The following is a 20,995-nucleotide window of genomic DNA, read 5'->3' on the forward strand; positions in this document are numbered from 1 at the left end:
TTTTACAATTATTTTTAGTGTGTTTTAAAAGTTTTGGTTAATGTTCTCTGGTTTGTTTTATGTGAAGGGGTGGGGGAAACTTTTTTTCAATCTCTTACCTTGTCGGAGATGTGATGTTTTTCCGGATCTTATATCAGTCGCTCTGCGGCCTAATGTCGTGGAGCTTGCAGCCTTGCTTGGGACAGACTTTGTGCCTCATCGCGGGGCCATGGACTTGCATTGGAACCGATTCATTGCCTGAGATCGACGCTCCAACCGTGGCCTGCGGACGTTAACACAAAGGGCTTGCAGTCTCAGAAGAGACCGATGTCAGGAGCTCCAAAACTGCAAGATGTTCGACTAGCCCCAACCCGAGGTCCAATCGCCAGCACGGGGGAGCTGAGATACCCCCCATGATGCAGGAGCTTGTTCGCCCCGACGAGGAGGCCCGCCGCCGGCTACTGGTGTCAAGACTCAGGCACCTGGCATAATTCCAGGAGCCTAACTCTGGTTAACCCTTTCAGCGAACAGCTCACTATTAACAAAGCTAAAACCAATTATAAATAGTTAATAGATAAAGAGTGAGGAATATATGTAATTGAATATATGATTAGATTTGATGTCGGAATGAAACATATATATATACTGCAACTGGGTGAAATAGAACTGATTTGGAAATGGTACCGACCCCCTAGGTTTAGGGTAATAAAGGCAGCGGGGCTAACCTCATAACATCTACGCCGGAAGCTGTATCGATGTCGAATCCCACAGACGAGTGGGACACTCACTACGGTGTCGAAAACTCAGACACTGTAAAATTACTTGATCTATTTTAAAAAAAAATCACAATATGTCACATCTATGTGGTTTTTTTTCAAGGACAATCGCAGAGGGGAACTACCAAAGAAGTCTATAATATAAACGCCCCCCAAATAACCAGTCCTGAGGTATGGATGCACCGCAATAAATAAGGTCATTAAAATTGGTAAAAATGCATGACGACAATCAAAAGAAAATGGGAGGAATCACACTATGTAGTTGGAATATAAAGGGTATTAATGAACCTATTAAAAGGGGCAAGATACTAGCTCAGTTGAAATCATACAACACGGACATTTCGTTTCTACAAGAAACGCATCTTAAACATCAAGATCAGACGAGACTGAGGGCGAACTGGATAGGCCAAACATTTCACTCTTTATTCACTTCCAAATCTAGAGGTACTGCAATCATTATTCGTAAAGGAATTCCATTTAAATCAAAGAATATTATATCAGACAAGGAAGGGAGATACCTTATAGTATCAGGAGAGATCAATACTACGCCAATTACGTTGGTAAACATATATGCGCCCAATTCTGATAACCCTCAATTTTTCAACAAAATTCTGAATATAATTGCAAAATTTAATTATCAAAATGTTATAATTGGAGGAGACTTTAACTGTGTTTTAGACCCTTATCTAGATAAATCGATGCAAAAACAAAAAGGTAATATGAAATCTAAAACCAGTGAACTCTTACATACATATATGGAAAACACAAATATAGCAGACGTTTGGAGGATTGCAAACCCGACGGGAAGGGATTATTCATTTTATTCAATGGTACACAAAACATACTCACGTATAGACTATTTCCTAGTGGATACAAAATTAATTCCGCATACTATGAACCCTAAATACCACATTAATGCGATCTCAGACCACTCTCCGTTAACTTTTGTTTTAAAATTAGAAGGAATTCTAAGGAGATAGAAGACACAATAAACACACTAAAGAACGGAAAAACACCAGGACCAGACGGATTCAGTAATGAATTTTATAAAGCCTTTTACGACATAGTTACCCCACGAGTACAGAAAATGCATACATATGCTTTTAAAGAGCAAAGCTTACCTGAAACATTAGCAGAATCAACGATCACATTAATACTTAAAAAAGATAAAGATATAGAAGAACCAGGATCATATAGAGCTATTGCTTTGTTAAATACGGATCAAAAAATAATAGCGAAAACACTAGCCAGAAGACTAAGCAGGTATGTTAGTAGACTAATAAATGAGGATCAAACAGGATTTATACCTAAGAGACACTCATTCAATAATTTGAGACGCTTGCTTAACATAATGCACTCACATAAATCTCATGACCAAGAGTTATCTATCATCTCACTGGACACAGAAAAAGCGTTTGATCAAGTAGCATGGGATTATATGATTAAAGTATTGCAAAAATTCCAATTGGGAGAGAACTTCATCGCATGGATAAAACTATTATATAACAAACCTACGGCTAGAATACTAACTAATAATATACCATCCTCGAAATTTGAACTATCAAGGGGCAATAGACAAGGATGCTCACTATCACCGCTGTTATTTGCTCTGGTAATTGAACCCCTTGCTGAAAAAATAAGAACACACCAAAGTCCTCAATTAAATTTAATATGTTTGGTGTACTAATTTGTGGTTTTGTGATGTACAATAGTACATCATCGGCGTATAAGGATATTTTGTTATTTGAATATTTTGTATTATAGCCATAAATATCTATGGCTATAATACAAAATATTCGTATAACAAAATATCCTTATACGCCGGTGATGTACTATTGTACATCACAAAACCACAAATTAGTACACCAAACATATTAAATTTAATTGAGGACTTTGGATCCTTCTCAGGATATAGAATAAATTGGAACAAAAGTTAAATTATGTCGATAAAACCAAAAGAATCAACACACCTCGGGAAATTCCCCTTTAAAATAGCCACAGAAAAATTCAAATATTTGGGAATTGAAATTACTAGAAACTACCATCCGATATGTTTAAAGCCAATTATAATCCCTTGCTTAAGAAACTAAATAATTTGATTAAATTCTGGAAAACACTTCCGATGTCCCTAATAGGCAGAATAAACGCTATAAAAATGATCTTTTTACCACAAATCCTATACCTATTTCAATCAATACCTATATATCTCCCAAAAAAGTTTTTCAAAAAATTGGACTCAGACATTACAAATTTTATATGGGATTATAAATCCCATAGAATACAAAGAGCACACCTTAATAAACGAAAATAGTTGGGGGGTCTAGCGCTCCCTAATTTTATGTATTACTAGACCAAGTGCAGACCCGTTGGGTCTGCTCCCCCAATGGTGTGATCCCCCAAGCCAATATTCCACCATGCACCCGTCTCCTCGAATGGAACTGAAGCCGTTCCCAAATGTAAGATTCCAGCACTCCCCTGCCTCCCTCAGCAGTGGATTAAAAACAAAATCCGATTGCACCTCCCCTGCCTGCTGCAGCAGTGAAAAGTTCAGAGTGTTCCTGTCTTGCAACTTTGTTTCGAAGTGTGTTGGAAGCTGAAATGGCTGCTTGTATGGGTGAGAAGCCAGTTTATTTGTGAAATACTGGGGGGTGGGAGGGGAGAAGGATGTGATTAAAAACGTGTACTTAAACACGACGAAATGTAATGGGGAGCAGATACTTAGAAAGAAAAGCGAAATCTCTACCGAAATGGAAAAGATCTCGGAGATTGAGCGTCTGGATCCGGCGTGGCAAGGAATCAAAGGAAGAAATGCAGCCGGCAGCCGTACATGTAAATGGATCCATTCCGATTGGACATCTGCGAGCATCGGCCATTCCGATTGGACATCTGCGAGTATCGGGCACGAATCGAAAGGCAGAAAGGCAGCCGGACGGCATCCGGACGGATGGCACGAGAGTTTAATAGATATACTCGACCAAGTGCAGACCCGTTGGGTCTGTTTCCCCAACGGCGTTTTGCGGGAGGGGGGGGGGGGAGGGGGGGCTGAGGCATCAAACTCACATTAACCACCCCCCAAACACACAGGTGGGGGGAGGGGGGATGTGAAGAGGGGAGAGGAGGTGGAGGAAACGGGACAGATTTGGGAGGGAAATGAGAGCGGGGTAGGGGGTGAGAGAGGGGGATGGGGAGAGAGATGTGGGGGATGGGGAGGTAGGGGAGGAGGGAGGAAGGGGGAGAGGGGTGGGGGAGAGAGGGGAAAGAGTGGGGAGGGAGAGTGGAGGGGGAAGGGGGAGAGGTGGAAGAGTGGGGAGGGAGGTGGAGAGGGGTAGGGGGAGTGATGGAAGATGGACAGAGTGATGGAAGATGGGTAGGAGGAAGGGGGCGGGTGGAGAGAGGGAAGGGGGTGGTGCAGAGAGGGAAGGGGTGTGGGGGAGAGAGGGATGGGTGGGAGAGGGAGAGGGGTGCAGAGAGGGAAACATACAACCATTGAAATTAAGTGCAGGAGTAGGCCATTCGGCCCTTCGAGCCTGCACCACCATTCAATATGATTGTGGCTGATCATCCAACTCAGTATCCTGTACCTGCCTTCTCTCCATACCCCCTGATCCCTTTAGCCACAAGGGCCACATCTAACTTCCTCTTAAATACAGCAAATGAACAGGCCTCAACTACCTTCTGTGCCAGTGAATTCCAGAGATTCACCACTCTCGGTGTGAAAAATGTTTTTCTCATCTCGGTCCTAAAAGATTTACCCGTTATCCTTAAACTGTGACCCCTTGTTCTGGACTTCCCCAACATCTGGAACAATCTTCCTGCATCTAGCCTGTCCAACCCCTTAAGAATTTTGTACGTTTCTATAAGATTCCCCCTCAATCTTCTAAATTCTAGCATGTACAAGCCGAGTCTATCCAGTCTTTCGTCATATGAAAGTCCTGACATCCCAGGAATCAGTCTGGTGAACCGTCTCTGTACTCCCTCTATGGCAACAATGTATTTGAACATTGGGCATTGTGACATCACACGATGGAACGTTCACCAGGGGCTGGGGCTGGTGCTGATTCTATGAGTGAGAAGCCAGTTTATTTTTGAAATATTGGGGGGGGGGGAGGAGAAGGATTTGATTAAAAACGTGCACTTAAACACGACGAAATGTAATGAGGAGCGGATACTTTGAAAGAAAAGTGAAATCTCTACCGAAATGGAAAAGATGTCGGCGATTCTGCTTTCCCCCTTATCCTTAAACTTTGACCCCTTGTTCTGGTCTTCCCCAACATCCGGAACAATCTTTCTGCATCTAGCCCGTCCAACCCCTTAAGAATTTTATACGTTTCTATAAGATACCCCCTTAATCTTCTAAAATCTAGCGAGTACAAGGCGAGTCTATCCAGTCTTTCTTCATATGAAAGGCCTGACATTTCCAGGAATCAGTCTGGTGAACCTTCTCTGTACTCCCTCTATGGCAACAATGTCTTTGAGCATTGGGCATTGTGACATCACACGATGGAACGTTCACCATTGGCTGGGGCTCCTGCATAGGCATATGTAAATGGTTCCATTCCAATTGGACATATGTGAACATCGGGCATTGTGACATCACACGATGGAACGTTCAGCAGGGGCTGGTGCTGTTGATGATGCTATGGGTGAGAAGCCAGTTTATTTTTGAAATATTGGGGGGGGGGGGGGGGGGGGGGAAGGGTTTTATTAAAAACGTGTACTTTAACACGACGAAATGTAATGAGGAGCGGATACTTAGAAAGAAAAGTGAAATCTCTACCGAAATGGAAAAGATGTCGGCGATTCTGCGTCCGGTTTCAGAGTTGCAGGGAATCAATGGAAGAAATGCGGTCGGAAGCCGTACATGTAAATGGATCCATTCCAATTGGACGTCTGCGAGCGTCGGGCATCGCGATTGGACATCTGCGAGCATCGGGCATTGTGACATCGCAAGGCGGGAACGAATCGAAAGGCAGAAAGGCAGCCGGATGGATGTCGGACGGATGGGGCGAGAGTTTTATATGATAGATAGATAGATAGATAGATAGATAGATAGATAGATAGATAGATAGATAGATAGATAGATAGATAGATAGATAGATAGATAGATAGATAGATAGATAGATAGATAGATAGATAGATAGATAGATAGATAGAAGATAGATAGATATAGATAGATAGATAATTGGGCAGTAAATATTAAAAATATGATTCACCTGCTGGACAATTCTGCCCAGCAGGTGGACTGGATTGTAATGGAAAGAGAGGACTGCTCTCCGTGTAATATAGGAGCGACTCTCCTCTCACCAATACATTTGAATAACAAAAATTATAATAAAAATCCAATTATACATAGCACAATTAGAACATGGAAACAAATAAAACAGAATCTAAAATTAAGAAACCTATCTCTTTTAATACCAATAGTTAATAATCCATCGTTTAAACCATCAATTATAGACAAATCATTTATACAATGGGAAAGAATGGGAATCAAAACACTCGAAGATCTGTATGAATTGGGAAAATTACTATAATTTCAACTGAAATATAATTTGAAAAATAATCAATATTTTAAATATCTTCAAATTTGTGATTATCTGAAAAAATACACAAACGACTATCATAATATGCCTACCGACTCACTGGATGAAGCAATGAAGACAAAGGCGGAATCAGCTAATCTAATATCGTACCTATATAACATCATCTTAAACATAGAAATACCCACAACTGATGGAATTAGAAGAGACTGGGAACAAGAATTAGCTATAAAAATTTCAAAAGAGAGCTGGGATAATCACTTACTACAGGTGCATAAATGTTCGATCAACGTACGACATCCAATTCAAAACATTACATAGACTATATTATTCAAAAACTAAAATAAATAAACTCTTCCCTAATGTCTCACCCATTTGTGATAAATGTCTGTGTCAAGAAGCTACCATAGCGCATTCTTTTGTTTTTTGTAAAAAATCCAAAAATTCTGGTATGAAATATTTGATATCTTTACAAAATTAATCAAAATAAAACTGGTACCAAAACCAGAATGGATCATTTTTGGAATATCGGAAGGTAACCCTGAACTAAACGTGTTTCAGAAGAATTTACTCAATTACGGGCTAATAATGGGAAAAAAGCTCATACTTAAATTCTGGAAAAATGCGCCCACACCAACAATAAAAATGTGGATATCAAATATGTTTCAAACACTACATCTGGAAAAGATGAGATTCCTCTTAGCAGGCAAAGCAGACCAATTCCAAAAGACATGGTCTACGTTTTTGGAACTATTACAAGCATGAGGTGCAATAGTAATTTAAAAAATAAATAAATAAATGGTACCAGGATCTGGCAACATCTGGTAAAACAATAAAAACAGACTTGGTTGGTAGTCCCCTTTCTGCGGAGTTTAATGTTATAATAGAGCGATTGTTTCTCCTTTCTTTTTCCTTCTTTTCTAGGGTCTACTTTCTTTCTTTACTTCCTTCTCTAACTTCTTTTCTAAGGGGCTTTCTTTTCTCAACACTCTCTTGCACCTTCACGACTCTTGCGCACTTTCCTTACTTCCTTTACTTCTATCTTTTTCTTAAAGCTCAAAAAATGAAGCGGTACAAAAAATGTATTAAGACATATGTGGCCCGGGACCGTTGGAGACAGTGGAGGAGAGTCAGGGCGGTGAGTACTTAAATTGGGCACGGGGCTTGTTTTCACAGAGGCCCGGGACCGTTGGAGACAGTGGAGGAGAGTCAGGGCGGTGAGTACTTAATATGTGTTGTGTATTATTGTAACTTACTGTACTTCTAATAAAAATAAAAAAAAATAAAAAAATGTATTTTGTGTGTTCTGTTGCTTTTTATTAGTATGACTATAGCAAAACAAATTTCTCGTATGTTGGAAAATATACTTGGCTTATAAAGCATGATTATAATTATTATGATTATGATTAAAACACTAGACTCTCTTGTCCATTCCCTCCACAGATGCTGCCTGACACGCTGCGTTCCTGCAGCACGGTTCTGCTCGATTCCAGCATCTGCCGTCTCTTGTGTCCAGATTCCCTTGATCTTTGCTTCATGTGTAGTCATTAACATGAAACCTTGTCTGTGTTTCTCTCTGCACAAGTCAAGTCAACTTTATTTGACTCATACACATGCAAGATGTGCAGTGAAATGAAGGTGGCAATACCTGCGTTTTGTGCTAAAACTACAGAACGGAATAGAACAGGATCAGTATTTACATGTTAGAAAATATTTTTTTACAAAAGACACAACGCACAGTAAATTAGTCCAGTAAATTAGACCCTGGTGAGTTTACAGTCCTGATGGCCTGTGGGAAGAAACAGTCTCATCCTCTCTGTTTTCACAGCATGACAGTGGAGTCATTTGCCTGACTGTAGCAGCTGGAACAGTCCGTTGCTGTGGTGGGTAGGGATCTCCTATAATGTTGCTGGCTCTGGATCTGCACCTGCTGGCGTATAGGTCCTGCAGGGGGGCGAGTGTAGTTCCGATAGTGCGTTCGGCCAAACGCACTACTCTCTGCAGAGCCTTCCTGTCCTGGGCAGAGCTGTTCCCAAACCAGTTTGTGATGTTGCCGGACAAGATGCTTTCTACAGTCACAAATGCTGCCAGGCATTCCGTATTCTGTATTTCTAGAATCTTAATCCAAATCGATGTGGGCTCTGCCCAGTCTGTGTGCTGTGGAGTACATCAACATATAATCCACATCCATCTATCACACTGGTGCTTTTATTTTGGGTTCATGCCAGAAAGCGAGGCGGATGGGTGTGTGGGAAAAGGAAGAAGCGATCGGGTGGGATGTGAGATGGGGAAGAGGTAAAATGGCAAGAAGCGAAGTGCACAACATGGTGAAGGGACAACTTACATTTCCAATTCCTCTGGGTTGAAAACATTTAGGCTACTCACAAGAGTCATTAACTGGTGATCATAAAGTCATAAGTGTTAGGAGCAGAATTAGACCATTTGGTTCTGCCATTCAATCATGGCTGATCTATCTCTACCCACTAACACCATTTTGCCTTCTCCCCATAACCCGACACCTATACTAATCAAGAATCTATCTATCTTTGCCTTAAAAATATCCATTGACTTGGCCTCCACAGCCTTCTGTGGCAAATAATTCCAGATTCACCACCCTCTGACTAAAGGAGTTCCTCCCTTCCCAAAGGAATGTCTTTTAATTCGGAGGCTATGACCTCTAGTCCTAGACTCTCCCACTTGTGGAAACCTTCTCTCTATATCCACTCTAATCAAGCCTTTCACTATTCGATAAGTTTCAATGAGGTTCACAGTATACAGTCGTATACGTCAAACGTTCATCACATGGTAGCCCAATCATTCCTGGGAATCATTCTTGTAAACCTCCTCTGGACCCTCTCCAGAGCCAGCACATCCTTCCTCAGATATGGTGCCCCAAATTGCTCACAATACTTTAAATGCGGCCTGACTAGCACCATATAGAGCCTCAGCATTACATCCCTGTTTTTGTATTCCAGCCCTCTTGAAATTAATCCCGGCATTGTGTTTCCCTTCGTTAATACCAATTGGGTGATAATTATGTCACAATGGCATTTAGGCCAGAAGTGCCCTTAATGGCCTTTTGCTGATTAACTTATATCATCATTTACACCATCCCTGCTGCTGGAAACAAAGGTTTCTCATTTTTATTAGTCTGCAGACCACCAAAGACCGTCACGTGACAGTCCCCATTCTGCTGACGAGGGTTCGAATATAAGTGGTCTCATGGGCGGAAATCGTTTTCGAAACGTGGGGGGACATGATTGCCTGGTGGCCCGTTGACAAGTGTGCATGACAACTAACAATTTTATCTCCTTCCATCAAAAGTTTCTTTATATATGTTTTTGTTAGTTTGTGAAAGGTTTACATGTGTTGTTTTCTCTCTCTCTCTATCACTCTCCTCCAAGGTTAGTTCTTCTGTTTACCTTTAATTGCTTCAGTTTTATTCAGTGTTATTTATCACGTTGGAGCTTTTGAAGGACTTCCCTTAACTCATGACGTCACATGCCCCTCAAAGATTGTCACGTGTCAGTCCCCATTCTGCTGAGGGTTCGACAGTAAGTGGTCTGACCACCAGGTGGCGCCACACAGTGAATTAAAAGGTACTGAATTAATGGAGGGTAAGCAAGGCAGGAGGGCACAAACTAAACGCTGAGGTACTGATAAGTGCAGTGCTAGAGAATATGAAGCCCATGTCCACAGACCCCTGTATTAAGGAGCAGAGGTGGAGAAGGTAGTTAAGGCTCCCAGGATACTTATCCTAATTGGGTTAATATTTATTTCATCGAATAGTGAGAAATATGTACAATATAGTTCGCACATTTAGACATGAAATCATCGATTGTTACATCTCATTTTCGGAATGGACAATATCATTGTGTACTGAATGGGCTATATCCTTCGAAAAGCAAGATGGTCCCGATGGCAAAGTAGAGGTAATGAAGTGGAGGGTCTACTGGACTCTCGTTGCCTCCCATCACTCTTGCACGTGGATCTCAGCCACTAGCACTTCCTCACCTTCCTGGAAAGTGATGATTCATCAGCAGTCAAAGTCATCACATTAAACACTTCCCCTTCACCTCTTGGAGCTGAGTTCCGACCCAGAGTGAACATTTCAGGAACAACACTCACCCCTCCCCATCGGAACCAAAGTGAGACTATTATTTGTCAACTAGTTCGACCAATTGTTTTTTCCGGTCACTATCAGCGAGCATTAGAACATAAAATGTACAGGAGTAGGCTCTCTAACACCGTTATTAATTCAGCTGCCTCATTCTCTGGAGGTTCCACACTTAGCCATCCATTTTCTTTTCATATATCCATAGAAACTCTTACTGATATTGCCGACAAGTTTTCTCTCAAAATCAAATTTCTCTTTTCATTTCAAGTCTTTTATTCTTCAGCTGCTGGTCAGTTGACGGCTGAGGATTTGAAGATGTTATACGGAGGAGCAGGGCCTTGCGTAAATACAGCATGGAATGTGTAAATAAGGTGAAGCCTGAACTGTTCAGAGGATGAGAACATTTGAGCTTCTTGGGGCTGGACTGGAATAGTCTTCTGTTCAGGTGTTCTTGGTAATCTGTAAATGGATGTCATATGTCAGAAACTTTCTGAACAGTTATGTCAGGCTATGTATTCATACCTTCAGCTGTCCACACTGTGCATTGAACAAAGATCAAGAAAATATAGATGACATAAACCTGAAAACAAAAACTGAAAATGAGAGAAACACTCAGTGGGTTACAGCATCCATAAAAAGTGATAAAAGTTTAAACGTGAAGATTATTTGTCAGAATGGTTCTGACAAAAGATCTTCATCATGAAACGTCAACTCTGTTTATCTTTCCAGAGTTGTCCAGCTTTGTCTATTTTATTGATGCATTGAAGGACAGACAAATTTACCACTGTCCATTGGACATTCTTGATACATTGTTTTTGACAATCCCTGCTTCATCATCCCACGATTATGCTGCATGTTGAGTCAGAGACACATGACAATATATCGCAGTTAGAAGGAAGAGAAACAGAAAATGGGTAACCAACGTAATAATGGAGGATGACAAAAATGCTGGAGAAACTCAGCGGGTGAGGCAGCATCTATGGAGCAAAGGAATAGGCGACGTTTCGGGTCTCGACTCGAAACATCGCCCCATCAGTCTGAAGAAGAGTCTCGACCCGAAACGCCACCTAGTCTTTTGCTCCATAGATGCTGCCCACCCGCTGAGTTTCTCCAGCATTTTTGACTACCTATGATTTTTCCAGCATCTGCAGTTTCTTCAGCATAGTAATGGAGGATACTAAGTTGAAGAGAAAAAGTTAAGGATACCAAAGTTAGTGATAGACCTGAAAAATTGGGAGAAATTTAGAATCCAGCAAAGGACAATAAAGATAAAAACAGAAAATATACCTCGAGAGCAAACCAGGAAGGACTATTATAATAGGAGTTGTTCCAAGCAGATAAAGGGAAGACAGTGGTCCATGTAAACTTTAGGTACTTGAAAAATATGCTGGGTAGTTTTATGAAACAAGGAAATGACAAGGGGTAAACAGATATTTTGCATTGGCTTCACAGTAAGTCACATGTTGTGAAACAGCAAGTACTATGAAAATCTAATTAATCCAATTCATACTGAATCATGGGGTGGGAGATTGCAACCTTCATAATCAACCCGGCGTGCACAATCAAATAAGATCAAATAGAACAAGTTGTTGAACAACTTTTGCTGTGCACGCCATACGCAAGAAGATACTGAATCATGCTTGGGGATGAATTAATATCATCATCAATAAAAATGTAGTCCTGGGTAAACTAGTGGGCCTAAAAACAGAGAAGTCCTCTGATGGCTTGTGTCTGGGATCCTGAAGGAAGTGGCCATTGCTGAGTGGATGCTTTGTTTGCAATCTTCCACAAATCCTTACATTCCGGAGAGGAACCAGAGCATTGGAAAAAAAATCAATGCAAAACCAGAGGGAGAGAGAAAGCAGCTCACTAGAGGTGGATAAACATAACATCTGTTGTTGGAAAAAATGGTAGAACCAATTAATTAAGGAATTAATAAGCTGAGAAATAGACAACAGACAATAGGTGCAGGAGTAGGCCATTTGGCCCTTCGAGCCAGCACCGCCATTCAATGTGATCATGGCTGATCATCCCGAATCAGTACCCCGTTCCTGCCTTCTCCCTATATCCCCTGACTCCGCTATTTTTAAGAATCCTATCTAGCTCTCTCTTGAAAGCATCCAGAGAACCTGCCTCCACTGCCCTCTGAGGCAGAGAAATAATTTAATCAAACAAAGGTAAAATTATGTGTGGCAAGTATTGAGTTTTTTGGGTATTGTTGACGCATTCAGGGAAGATGAGATCGCAACAGAGAGACGACAGAGATGTACGTGGATGTTGACAGGAATGGAAAATGGTATCTATGAAGAAAGATTAGATGAACAAGATAGCTCTCTTTGGACCAGTGGAGTCTGAGGGAAAATCCAATTGTGGTGTAAAAAATGATTATCTCAGACCATATACATTACTATAGAGTAAATATGCAGGACCTATTTTGCTCAACAGAGTAGTCAATCACCAAATCATACATAATAAAATAATTAACAGGTGACCCCAGGTTTAGGTGACCTTACCCTGAGATATTGGAATCAGAAATTACACAAATTTACCCGTAAATAATTAAATCATTTTTCAAAATAATAAAGTCAAGTTACAGAAATGCACACATCTTCAGGAGTTATATAAAGGTAGCAGCGACCTGATTCAAAAGACAACCTGTCTTCAAACAAAAACAAACAGTTTCTACATTGTCTCCCAGAAATAATCAAACACCCAGTGAGTTGGATGTTGTTGGCTGCAACCACCTCAATGCAAAGACAATTACAGTGGGCTGTGATAAAAATGAAGTCATTACAACCACATCAATAATACTGTGAGTTATTGATTTTTCCTAGAACAGAACCTGACAAAAAGGAAAGGTTTGAAGCAGAACGTTCTCACCATTGCCTTCCCCAAATCAATCTACTAGTCTGCATGTAAAAAATGGGAGATTTGGTTGAGGCTCAGACTGTTGCAGCTACTGCATCCCAACATGATCCAGCATTAAGAAAATATAGAAAAATATTCAACTTGCTGTGTGAAGTATTTGAGATGTTACTTGAATATACTCACTTCAATCTCTTTATATTAAGGCTACTAGTTATTTATTAGAGGTATTGTTGTTGAATCAGATGGACGCACATTGATGTTATTACCAGCTGGAGATGGTCTGTCACCCTTACCAATCTGTAGAGATAAACACATTATGAAACTTGCAAGTTTGGAAAATTACATTTTAAAAGTGATTTACTTGTCATTGTTTGACAATGAAAGCAAAATAATATTTACACCACAATGTTTGGCACTGACTCTCATTCATTGGTTAAATTGTCGGGACATCTTTCATGGCACTCTCCATCTTCACGTTGAATGTCAAATGTTGTCCAGAGGCCACAAGACTACCTATAGTCCTCTTCATCAGCCCTGGTACTGCCACATTTCACCTGATCACTTGAACAAACCTCCCGCCCCCCACAACATCACAGACATTACATCATCTCAAGTAGTTTGTCATTTCCTTTCCTCATGCTCACCGCTGATATCCAATCTTGAGCTGTTCTTCATTGCCTGAATAGCTTCTCTTTTGTGACCTTACCCTGAGATATAACGTACACCAATGCTGATGACACCTCTGCCTTCAAGCACACTAGATCATTTAACAATGGCAGGGTGTTGATCTATGGGCATCCCTAAGATGCTGATCCTTGCTGTATTGCTTGCAACCTGGAGTACTGTATTCAGTGTTCATATTGTGGCCTCCTCCACATTGGAAAACACAAATGAAGGTTTGGTCACAGCTCTCAGTCTACAGGGGTAATTCTGAACTTCCCATTATTTGTCACTTTAATCCTTCATCCCATTCCCACTCTGATCTATTTGTCTGTGGATCCCTGCATTGTTGTAACAAGACATAATGTTAGCTTGATTAACTGCATCTCATCTTCCATCTCAGCATGTTGCAGTCTTCCAGTCTACCGAAGCTTCAGGTAACTCACTTTCTCTGCCTGTATCAGAACTGACCATTGACGATGTTATCCTTCTTTGATGTTGGCAGAGTTTCACAATATTTGAAATGTTTCTGGCTATATCATCACTCTCACTGCCACAGTAAACCACAAATTCTCCCTGTGGTATCCACGATCTCCAACAATCACAGATATTCCCTTTGACCTATCTATTCGACCTGCTCAGATCGATCTCCTCTCCTGCCAGTCACCACCGCGCGGATTAATCTCTTCTCCTGTCACTTCTCCTAATCTCTTCTCCACGCCCCATCCTGCACCATCGCGCCTTTACTGGAGCTGAGGATGGCCGGCGAAGGTCTCCAACCGGACACAATTTTCTGAGGGACCAGAAGCAGCCCATCCCAACCCAGCGCTGCCGATGTCGCCAAACGGAAAGCGGAGACTCTCATCCTGGTGGAGAACGACCAGTGCCCTCTGTGAGTCCCCATCGCATCGCCAGCTCCAGCCCCTACCCCTCTGGTCTCCCTCCCCCGTCATACCCCCCTCTCCCCCATGGCTCTTCCTCCTTCTTTTCTCCGAGCTCTCACCCCCCTCCCCCAACCCCCACACCGCCCACGCATACCCGCTCCCTAACACCCCCCTTCCCCTCTCACACATCCCTCCTCCCCCTCCCACACCCCTCCCGCCCATATAGACATCTCCCCTAACCACCCCACACCCTCCCGCCACACACCCCACTTCCCGGGAAATACAATTTAATACACATGACCTTTAAATAATGGTGAGATATTATGTACTTACCCCATTCTCTCGTCTTTTAGTGAAACCTATCAGAAACAAAAATGTAAGGAGGTTTTCAGTATAAATACTGTGCAATTGGTTTAACATATCTTTAGTCTGTCATGTTTAAATCAGTGATTTACAAACTATTCTGCCAGTTATATGCCACAACGGTTCTCTTTGGCTCTGTTCAGCTTGACAGATGATCCCATTGTAGCCAGATGGAGTTTACTTTAAATCAATTATCAGTGTTGTGATAATGCTGGGAGTGGGATATACAACAGCTCAGGGTGTGTATTGTCTGAAGTCTGACGGCAGCACCACAGCAGCAGGATCCAACAGGCATGAGTGGCCAAAGCAGAATTCTTCAGAACCACACTCAGGCAAAAGAATAAGTAGTTCTCCCAAGTTCATAACTTCTAGGATTAGAACACGACCATTCAGCCCATCAAGTCTTCTCTGCCATTTAATCATGGCTGATCTATCTTTCCTTCTCAATCCTATTTGCCCCCTAACCCCGCACACCCGTACTAATCAACAATCTGTCAGGTCGACACAGAAACTCTGGGGAATCCCAGCAGTTACAATAATATCAGTTGGCTCACAGAGGTAGCCTAAAGAAAATGTTCAGGAAGGAATTTCCAAACTTTGGAGGAGTAGTGGAGAGTGAATTCAGGGAAGATTAGGAGAGTGGGAGTTTGCAAACCCAGAGGCCCAACAGGTCTGCACAAGGCTGAAGGGATGAGACTGGAGTTGGGGGGACAGCCGAAGGACATGATAACAGGTATTTAGATTTTAAAGTTGAATTGCACTTGTAGCAGGAGTGATTGTTAATCAGCAAGCAGAGCAGCAAAATAGAGGTGAAAAAGTAGCAAAGGCATGGCTGAGGATTTCAGTAAAGGAGGAGCTGATGCACGACAGAGGCAAGTGCAGGAAGTGAAAACAGGCCGTCTTCATAGTGGTGTGAATGGATGCAGAAAATCCCAGTTCTAGGTCAAAGACAACATCGAGGTGGAGAATGACTCCCCTCAGCATCAAACAATTTCCTTGTGGAAATAATGACAATTAACAAAACTGGCAATTCTAGGTCTTTTAGTAGGAAGAGCAAAAAGATTGGTTCAATTCATAGTCGCACAATAGTTTGGTGATTGTAAATACCAATATGAAAAAATTCTGATCATTTCCAAACTGGCTAAAAAACATTGGATACAGAAAATGATAACAGAAAGATGTAAACAATAAATTAATAACATACGTGGTATGTATTCAGGATGCTTCCAGAAAACAACTGTTAAAATCAAAACGATAACCACAATTGCGATAACTGGAATGATAAGTCTTAAATTGTAATTTTCTGCACACTTTACATCAGCTTCACTGCTCCCAGGTTTATCCAGTTGTAGATTGAGCTTTTCACATCTGGATAATTTACAGAAAAAATAAATGAATACAATCATTCCCAAAGGTTGCTTTATTTAAGTAAAATGAATGTTACAATTAATCTATTATTGAAATATCATTGCAACGCCAGCTTTCTGAGGTTTACCACTTTTGGCATTATAAGGACATCAGGAATAGGTCAACCACTCATCTTCAAAACAGTTCTACAGAATATTTACGTTTCACCAGCGTGAGCAGACAAGACCTTGGTTTAACACCTGTCCCTGGGCAATGCTCTGGGATGTCAGCCCTGATTCTCATGGATCACATCTTTCCAACTCAGGTGAAATGCTTTGTGCCACACCCAGTTCGCTCCTGCTCTTGTTAAGCACTGTTATTATAGACGTCCCTTTAAAGAGGGTGGGGACCTCAAGCTGTTGTTGTGAGAGGTTGAAGATTTCCATAAACCTCTAGCCAGTTGCTTTGCACAGGTTTTGAGAATATAGGTACACCAACAGGGTCGTTTGCTTTCAGAGGTTCACAATCGTAAAGTATTTTTTGAAGTGACTGAGCTCACCGGGTCATGTGGGACTGCACGGGCTCATGATGGCACATCATTGTTCTCCCTTTCAAAATGAGCAGAGAAAACATTGAGCTCGCCTGGGAGCGACACATTGCTGTCACTTGCGCTACTCCATCTCACGCTGATTGAAACATTGGAGTGAAAGCCATGCCATATTTGTTGAGTGTCCATTGGAGCCACTAGTTTAGCGCAGAAGAATCACGTCACATTCCCAGTTGCCTTCTGGAGGTCGTACCTGGACTTCATGTATGAGTTAGATCGCCTGAAGACAAACCCAGATCTGGTCTGGTCCTCAGTAGATTGCGGATCTCCTGGTGCATCCAAGGTTTCTAGTTGGGGAACATTCGGACAGTCTTGGTAGGAACACATTCCCCCCTCCCATTTTCCTTCTCATCCGTGTCAACTTCCGTGTTGATTTCATCACACCATTCTCCTCTACTCTTTCACACCTATATCAGAGCTCCCAGTTGCTTCCATTCTTAAGTTTACAATGACAACAAAAGAATCAAATCTCATTACCCATCAGAGGAACAGGGAAATAAATTTGGTTATTTTTGATTTGGTTGAGGGGATTAAACGTTTTATGGCCAAGTTTGCAGATTATATGAAAATAGGTGGAAGGGCAGGTAGTGTAGAGAAAGCAGGGACTCTGGACAGGTTGGGAGAGTGGCAGATGGAATATAGTGTAGCAAAGTGGGGAGTCGTGCATTTCGCTAGTAGGAAGAAAGGCGTAGACTATTTTCTAAATGGGGAAAGAATCCAGAAATCAGAGGTGCAAAGGGACTTGGGAGTGCTGGTGCAGGATACCCAAAAAGTTAATTTGCCCGTTGAATCGGTAGTGAGGAAGGCAAATGCAATGCTAGCATTAATTTTAAGAGGGCTAGAATACATAAACAGGGAAGTAATACTGAAGCTCTATAAGGTGTTGGTCAGGCTGCATTTGCAGTAGTGTGAGCAATTTTGGGCACCATATCTGAGGAAGGATGTGCTGGCTCTGGAGAGGGTCCAGAGGAGGTTTACAAAATTGATCCCAGGAATGAGCGGGTTAAAATATACTGAGCGTTTGACAGCACTGGGCCTGTACTCACTGGAATTTAAAATATTGAGGGGGGACCTCATTGAAACATACAGAATAGTGAAAAAGTTGGAGAGGGTAGATGCGGAGAGAATGGTTCTACTAGTTGGAGACTCTAGAACTAGAGGTCATAGCCTCATGAATTAAAGGACATTCTTTTTGGAAGGAGATGAAGATTAATTTATTTAGTCAGAGGGTGGTGAATCTGTGGAATTCTTTGCCACAGAAGGTTGTGTAGGCCAAGTCAATTGATATTTTTAATGCAGAAATAGATTCTTGGTTAGTACAAGTGCCAGGGGTTATAGGCAGGAGAATTGGGTTAGGAGGGAGAGATAGATCAGACAGGATTGAATGGTGGAGTAGACCTGATGGGCTGAATGGCTTAGTTTTGCTCCTATCACTTATGACCTCAGTTAGTCTTGGTTATAATTCTAGTTACAAAGCTATACTTAAACTATTATGACAGTTAAATTAAATGATAAAGTAGAGAGAGGAATTTTATTTTTATTTTAAAGCTTAGTAATACCCACAACAGAAAATGCATCACCTTAATTGAAAGTAAATGTGCAGGACTGCTGATATTTTTACCAGTGTTAAGTGTGATTGACCATGTCATGTTATCCAGCATTATCTAATAGTTGTAAAGTTTCTACCGTTTAGCTGAATTAATTATGAGGGTATTACAGGACTCTGAAACTTCTCTGTGGTGTGGTGGTTATTTTGAGTATGAAGAAAAGTACTTCTGGTCTTTCTAAGCTCTGAGGACCCAGTAATCTCTGAATTAAATGTGACAATCATTATGATTGTTCTAACTGGGATTTGCTGGCCAAATGCTAAAGGTTCCCAGGTGTGCCTGAAGGGAAGATCCCGACAATGCAACAATTCACTGTCACCAAGGGCAAGATAAGAGGAGGGAGATACTTTGCAGATGTACTACGTAACATGGGTCACAAGGATTATTTTTTACAAATAAAGAAGCAGATCACGGAGATCACAGAGAAAGCACAAAACAACATTTTCAACAATGTTCCAACTTGTTAACATTACATTGGAGTAAATGATTAATTGTTACTGAAAGGCACATTGTGAATGACAGGAAGAAGATGGGAACAGGACTTTATGACGTGAGAAAAATCAACAAGAGGTTGAGTTTCCTGAACATGGATCACCATGGATTTTAAAAGTACTCACACTGTCCAGTTCTTGCATGCTTCAGTTGATGAATCACTGCCTGAAATTGTTCCTACAGGACACTTCTCACACACAGTATCTTTTACCGGTGTTCCTGAAAAATAAAATAATAAACATCAGGTAATTGTGGAGCCTGTAAATACTGGTGTTAGAAAGCTCTTCTCACATTTTCATGTTCTCCAATTAAAAATAATTACTTTTCATTGCACCAAAACTAGTTTAACATTGAACAAAATAAACTTGAAGTTTTGTACCATCATTTCATCAATTATGAAGTTGTCGGCATTCTGAAAATCTGACTTCACTGAATAGATCTAGCGTTGCATAGGTACAAAATTACCTGAACCTGTTTTATTTTACTTTTAGCTTCCTTGCAGCAACATTTACAAATATCTTCAGTCAGCTACTAGGGCCAAGAAATTCACCCGTGCTCGCAGGTAACACTACTGCACAAATAACACTTCCAGCTACTGTGTGTACAGGCAAGGATCAATGCATGTTGTGTAGGGGCCTCCCTGTCAGCAGAGAAACCAGCATAAGTTTTGCAATAACAGTGTGAGAGGGAGGTAGCCATAGGAATATCAAAATGGGAATAAAGATATTAATTTTTATTTAGATTTACTTTCATTTATTATTGTCATGTGTACCGAGGTACAGTGAAAGGCTGAACAAAGAACTAGTGCTGATTAAGAAGTAGGGGATTTTAAGACATTCTGTAATCAGGAGTGCAGAGAGAGAAGCAATAAAATGGACAATAGTGACCGACAGTCAACACTGCTCAATAATGGATAAAAATAGTCAGTGGGACAAACAGTTTTTTTAGAACATAAATCTAAAGACTATTCTATATTTGTGCAAAGGACTCATTGAAATAAACCCAACGAAGTGTAGATGCTACTTGGACTCCCCATGCAACGATCAGCTTGGAGCAAGCTCCCTTTTGTGCCAGTAATTTCAATGTCTTTGTCCAGAATTTAACACCACAGGCCAGTAAAGAATCACATGGTATTTCAGCGCAATTCCTTGGCAATATCCTGACTTGGTCAATTTTTCATTTACTGATTCTGTTATGCTGCTCGATTTTGTGGAGAGGATGGTCACGGCGATTACCACTCAACCCCAAGATAGCATTTAGCAATGGAACACATGGCACTCCAACAACCCACCTTTCTCTTTAACTCCTTGACCTGGTGGGCATGTTTTGTGTTTATTGGCCATCTGACAGTTTTCAATGCAGTAATACCCTTTTCTGGGCTCACATTTCGTATTGCGTATATAGGTACATTCTTCCTTAATTTGAAGTCCCAAATCTGTAAATAAAAAGTATTTGTCAGGTCCTAGGTGAATTAGTTTGAACTACTTTCTATTTTAATCCAAACAAAAGAAGCAGGATTTAGTTGTTTAACATCTTGTTCCTGCTCTGCCATTGGAAAGACCTTCTATCTCAGCATCTCCCTCAACACTAACCCCATATCCCACAATTCTCTCAAAGCTATCATACAATTCCAGATACCTCAGCAAGAGGAAATGTCAGATTCATACAAGCCACGTAAGAATTTTATGTTTCCACGAGATTATCTCTCAGGCTTCTTTCTAAACTCAGTAGAATAAAGAGCCGATTTGCTTCATC

General features: G+C 41.2%; 2 protein-coding genes across 2 annotated transcripts in view; both read right to left on the reverse strand.

The window, feature by feature from the left end:
• Positions 1 to 20,995, reverse strand: part of LOC116990376 (tumor necrosis factor receptor superfamily member 5-like) — a 120,243-nt gene that overhangs the window by 90,182 nt on the left and 9,066 nt on the right. Inside the window, exons 4-5 of the mRNA XM_033047994.1 lie at positions 20,532 to 20,675; positions 19,366 to 19,459 (exon numbers count right to left, since the gene is read on the reverse strand). Of these exons, the coding sequence (XP_032903885.1) occupies positions 19,366 to 19,459; positions 20,532 to 20,675 (238 nt within the window). The remainder of the gene's footprint in view (positions 1 to 19,365; positions 19,460 to 20,531; positions 20,676 to 20,995) is intronic.
• Positions 10,030 to 20,995, reverse strand: part of LOC116990372 (tumor necrosis factor receptor superfamily member 5-like) — a 167,480-nt gene continuing 156,514 nt past the window's right edge. Inside the window, exons 12-15 of the mRNA XM_033047986.1 lie at positions 16,392 to 16,555; positions 15,158 to 15,183; positions 13,464 to 13,577; positions 10,030 to 10,871 (exon numbers count right to left, since the gene is read on the reverse strand). Of these exons, the coding sequence (XP_032903877.1) occupies positions 13,488 to 13,577; positions 15,158 to 15,183; positions 16,392 to 16,555 (280 nt within the window). The 3' untranslated portion in view covers positions 10,030 to 10,871; positions 13,464 to 13,487. The remainder of the gene's footprint in view (positions 10,872 to 13,463; positions 13,578 to 15,157; positions 15,184 to 16,391; positions 16,556 to 20,995) is intronic.

The sequence above is a fragment of the Amblyraja radiata genome, chromosome 31, assembly GCF_010909765.2.
Source record: "Amblyraja radiata isolate CabotCenter1 chromosome 31, sAmbRad1.1.pri, whole genome shotgun sequence".
NCBI lineage: Eukaryota > Metazoa > Chordata > Chondrichthyes > Rajiformes > Rajidae > Amblyraja > Amblyraja radiata.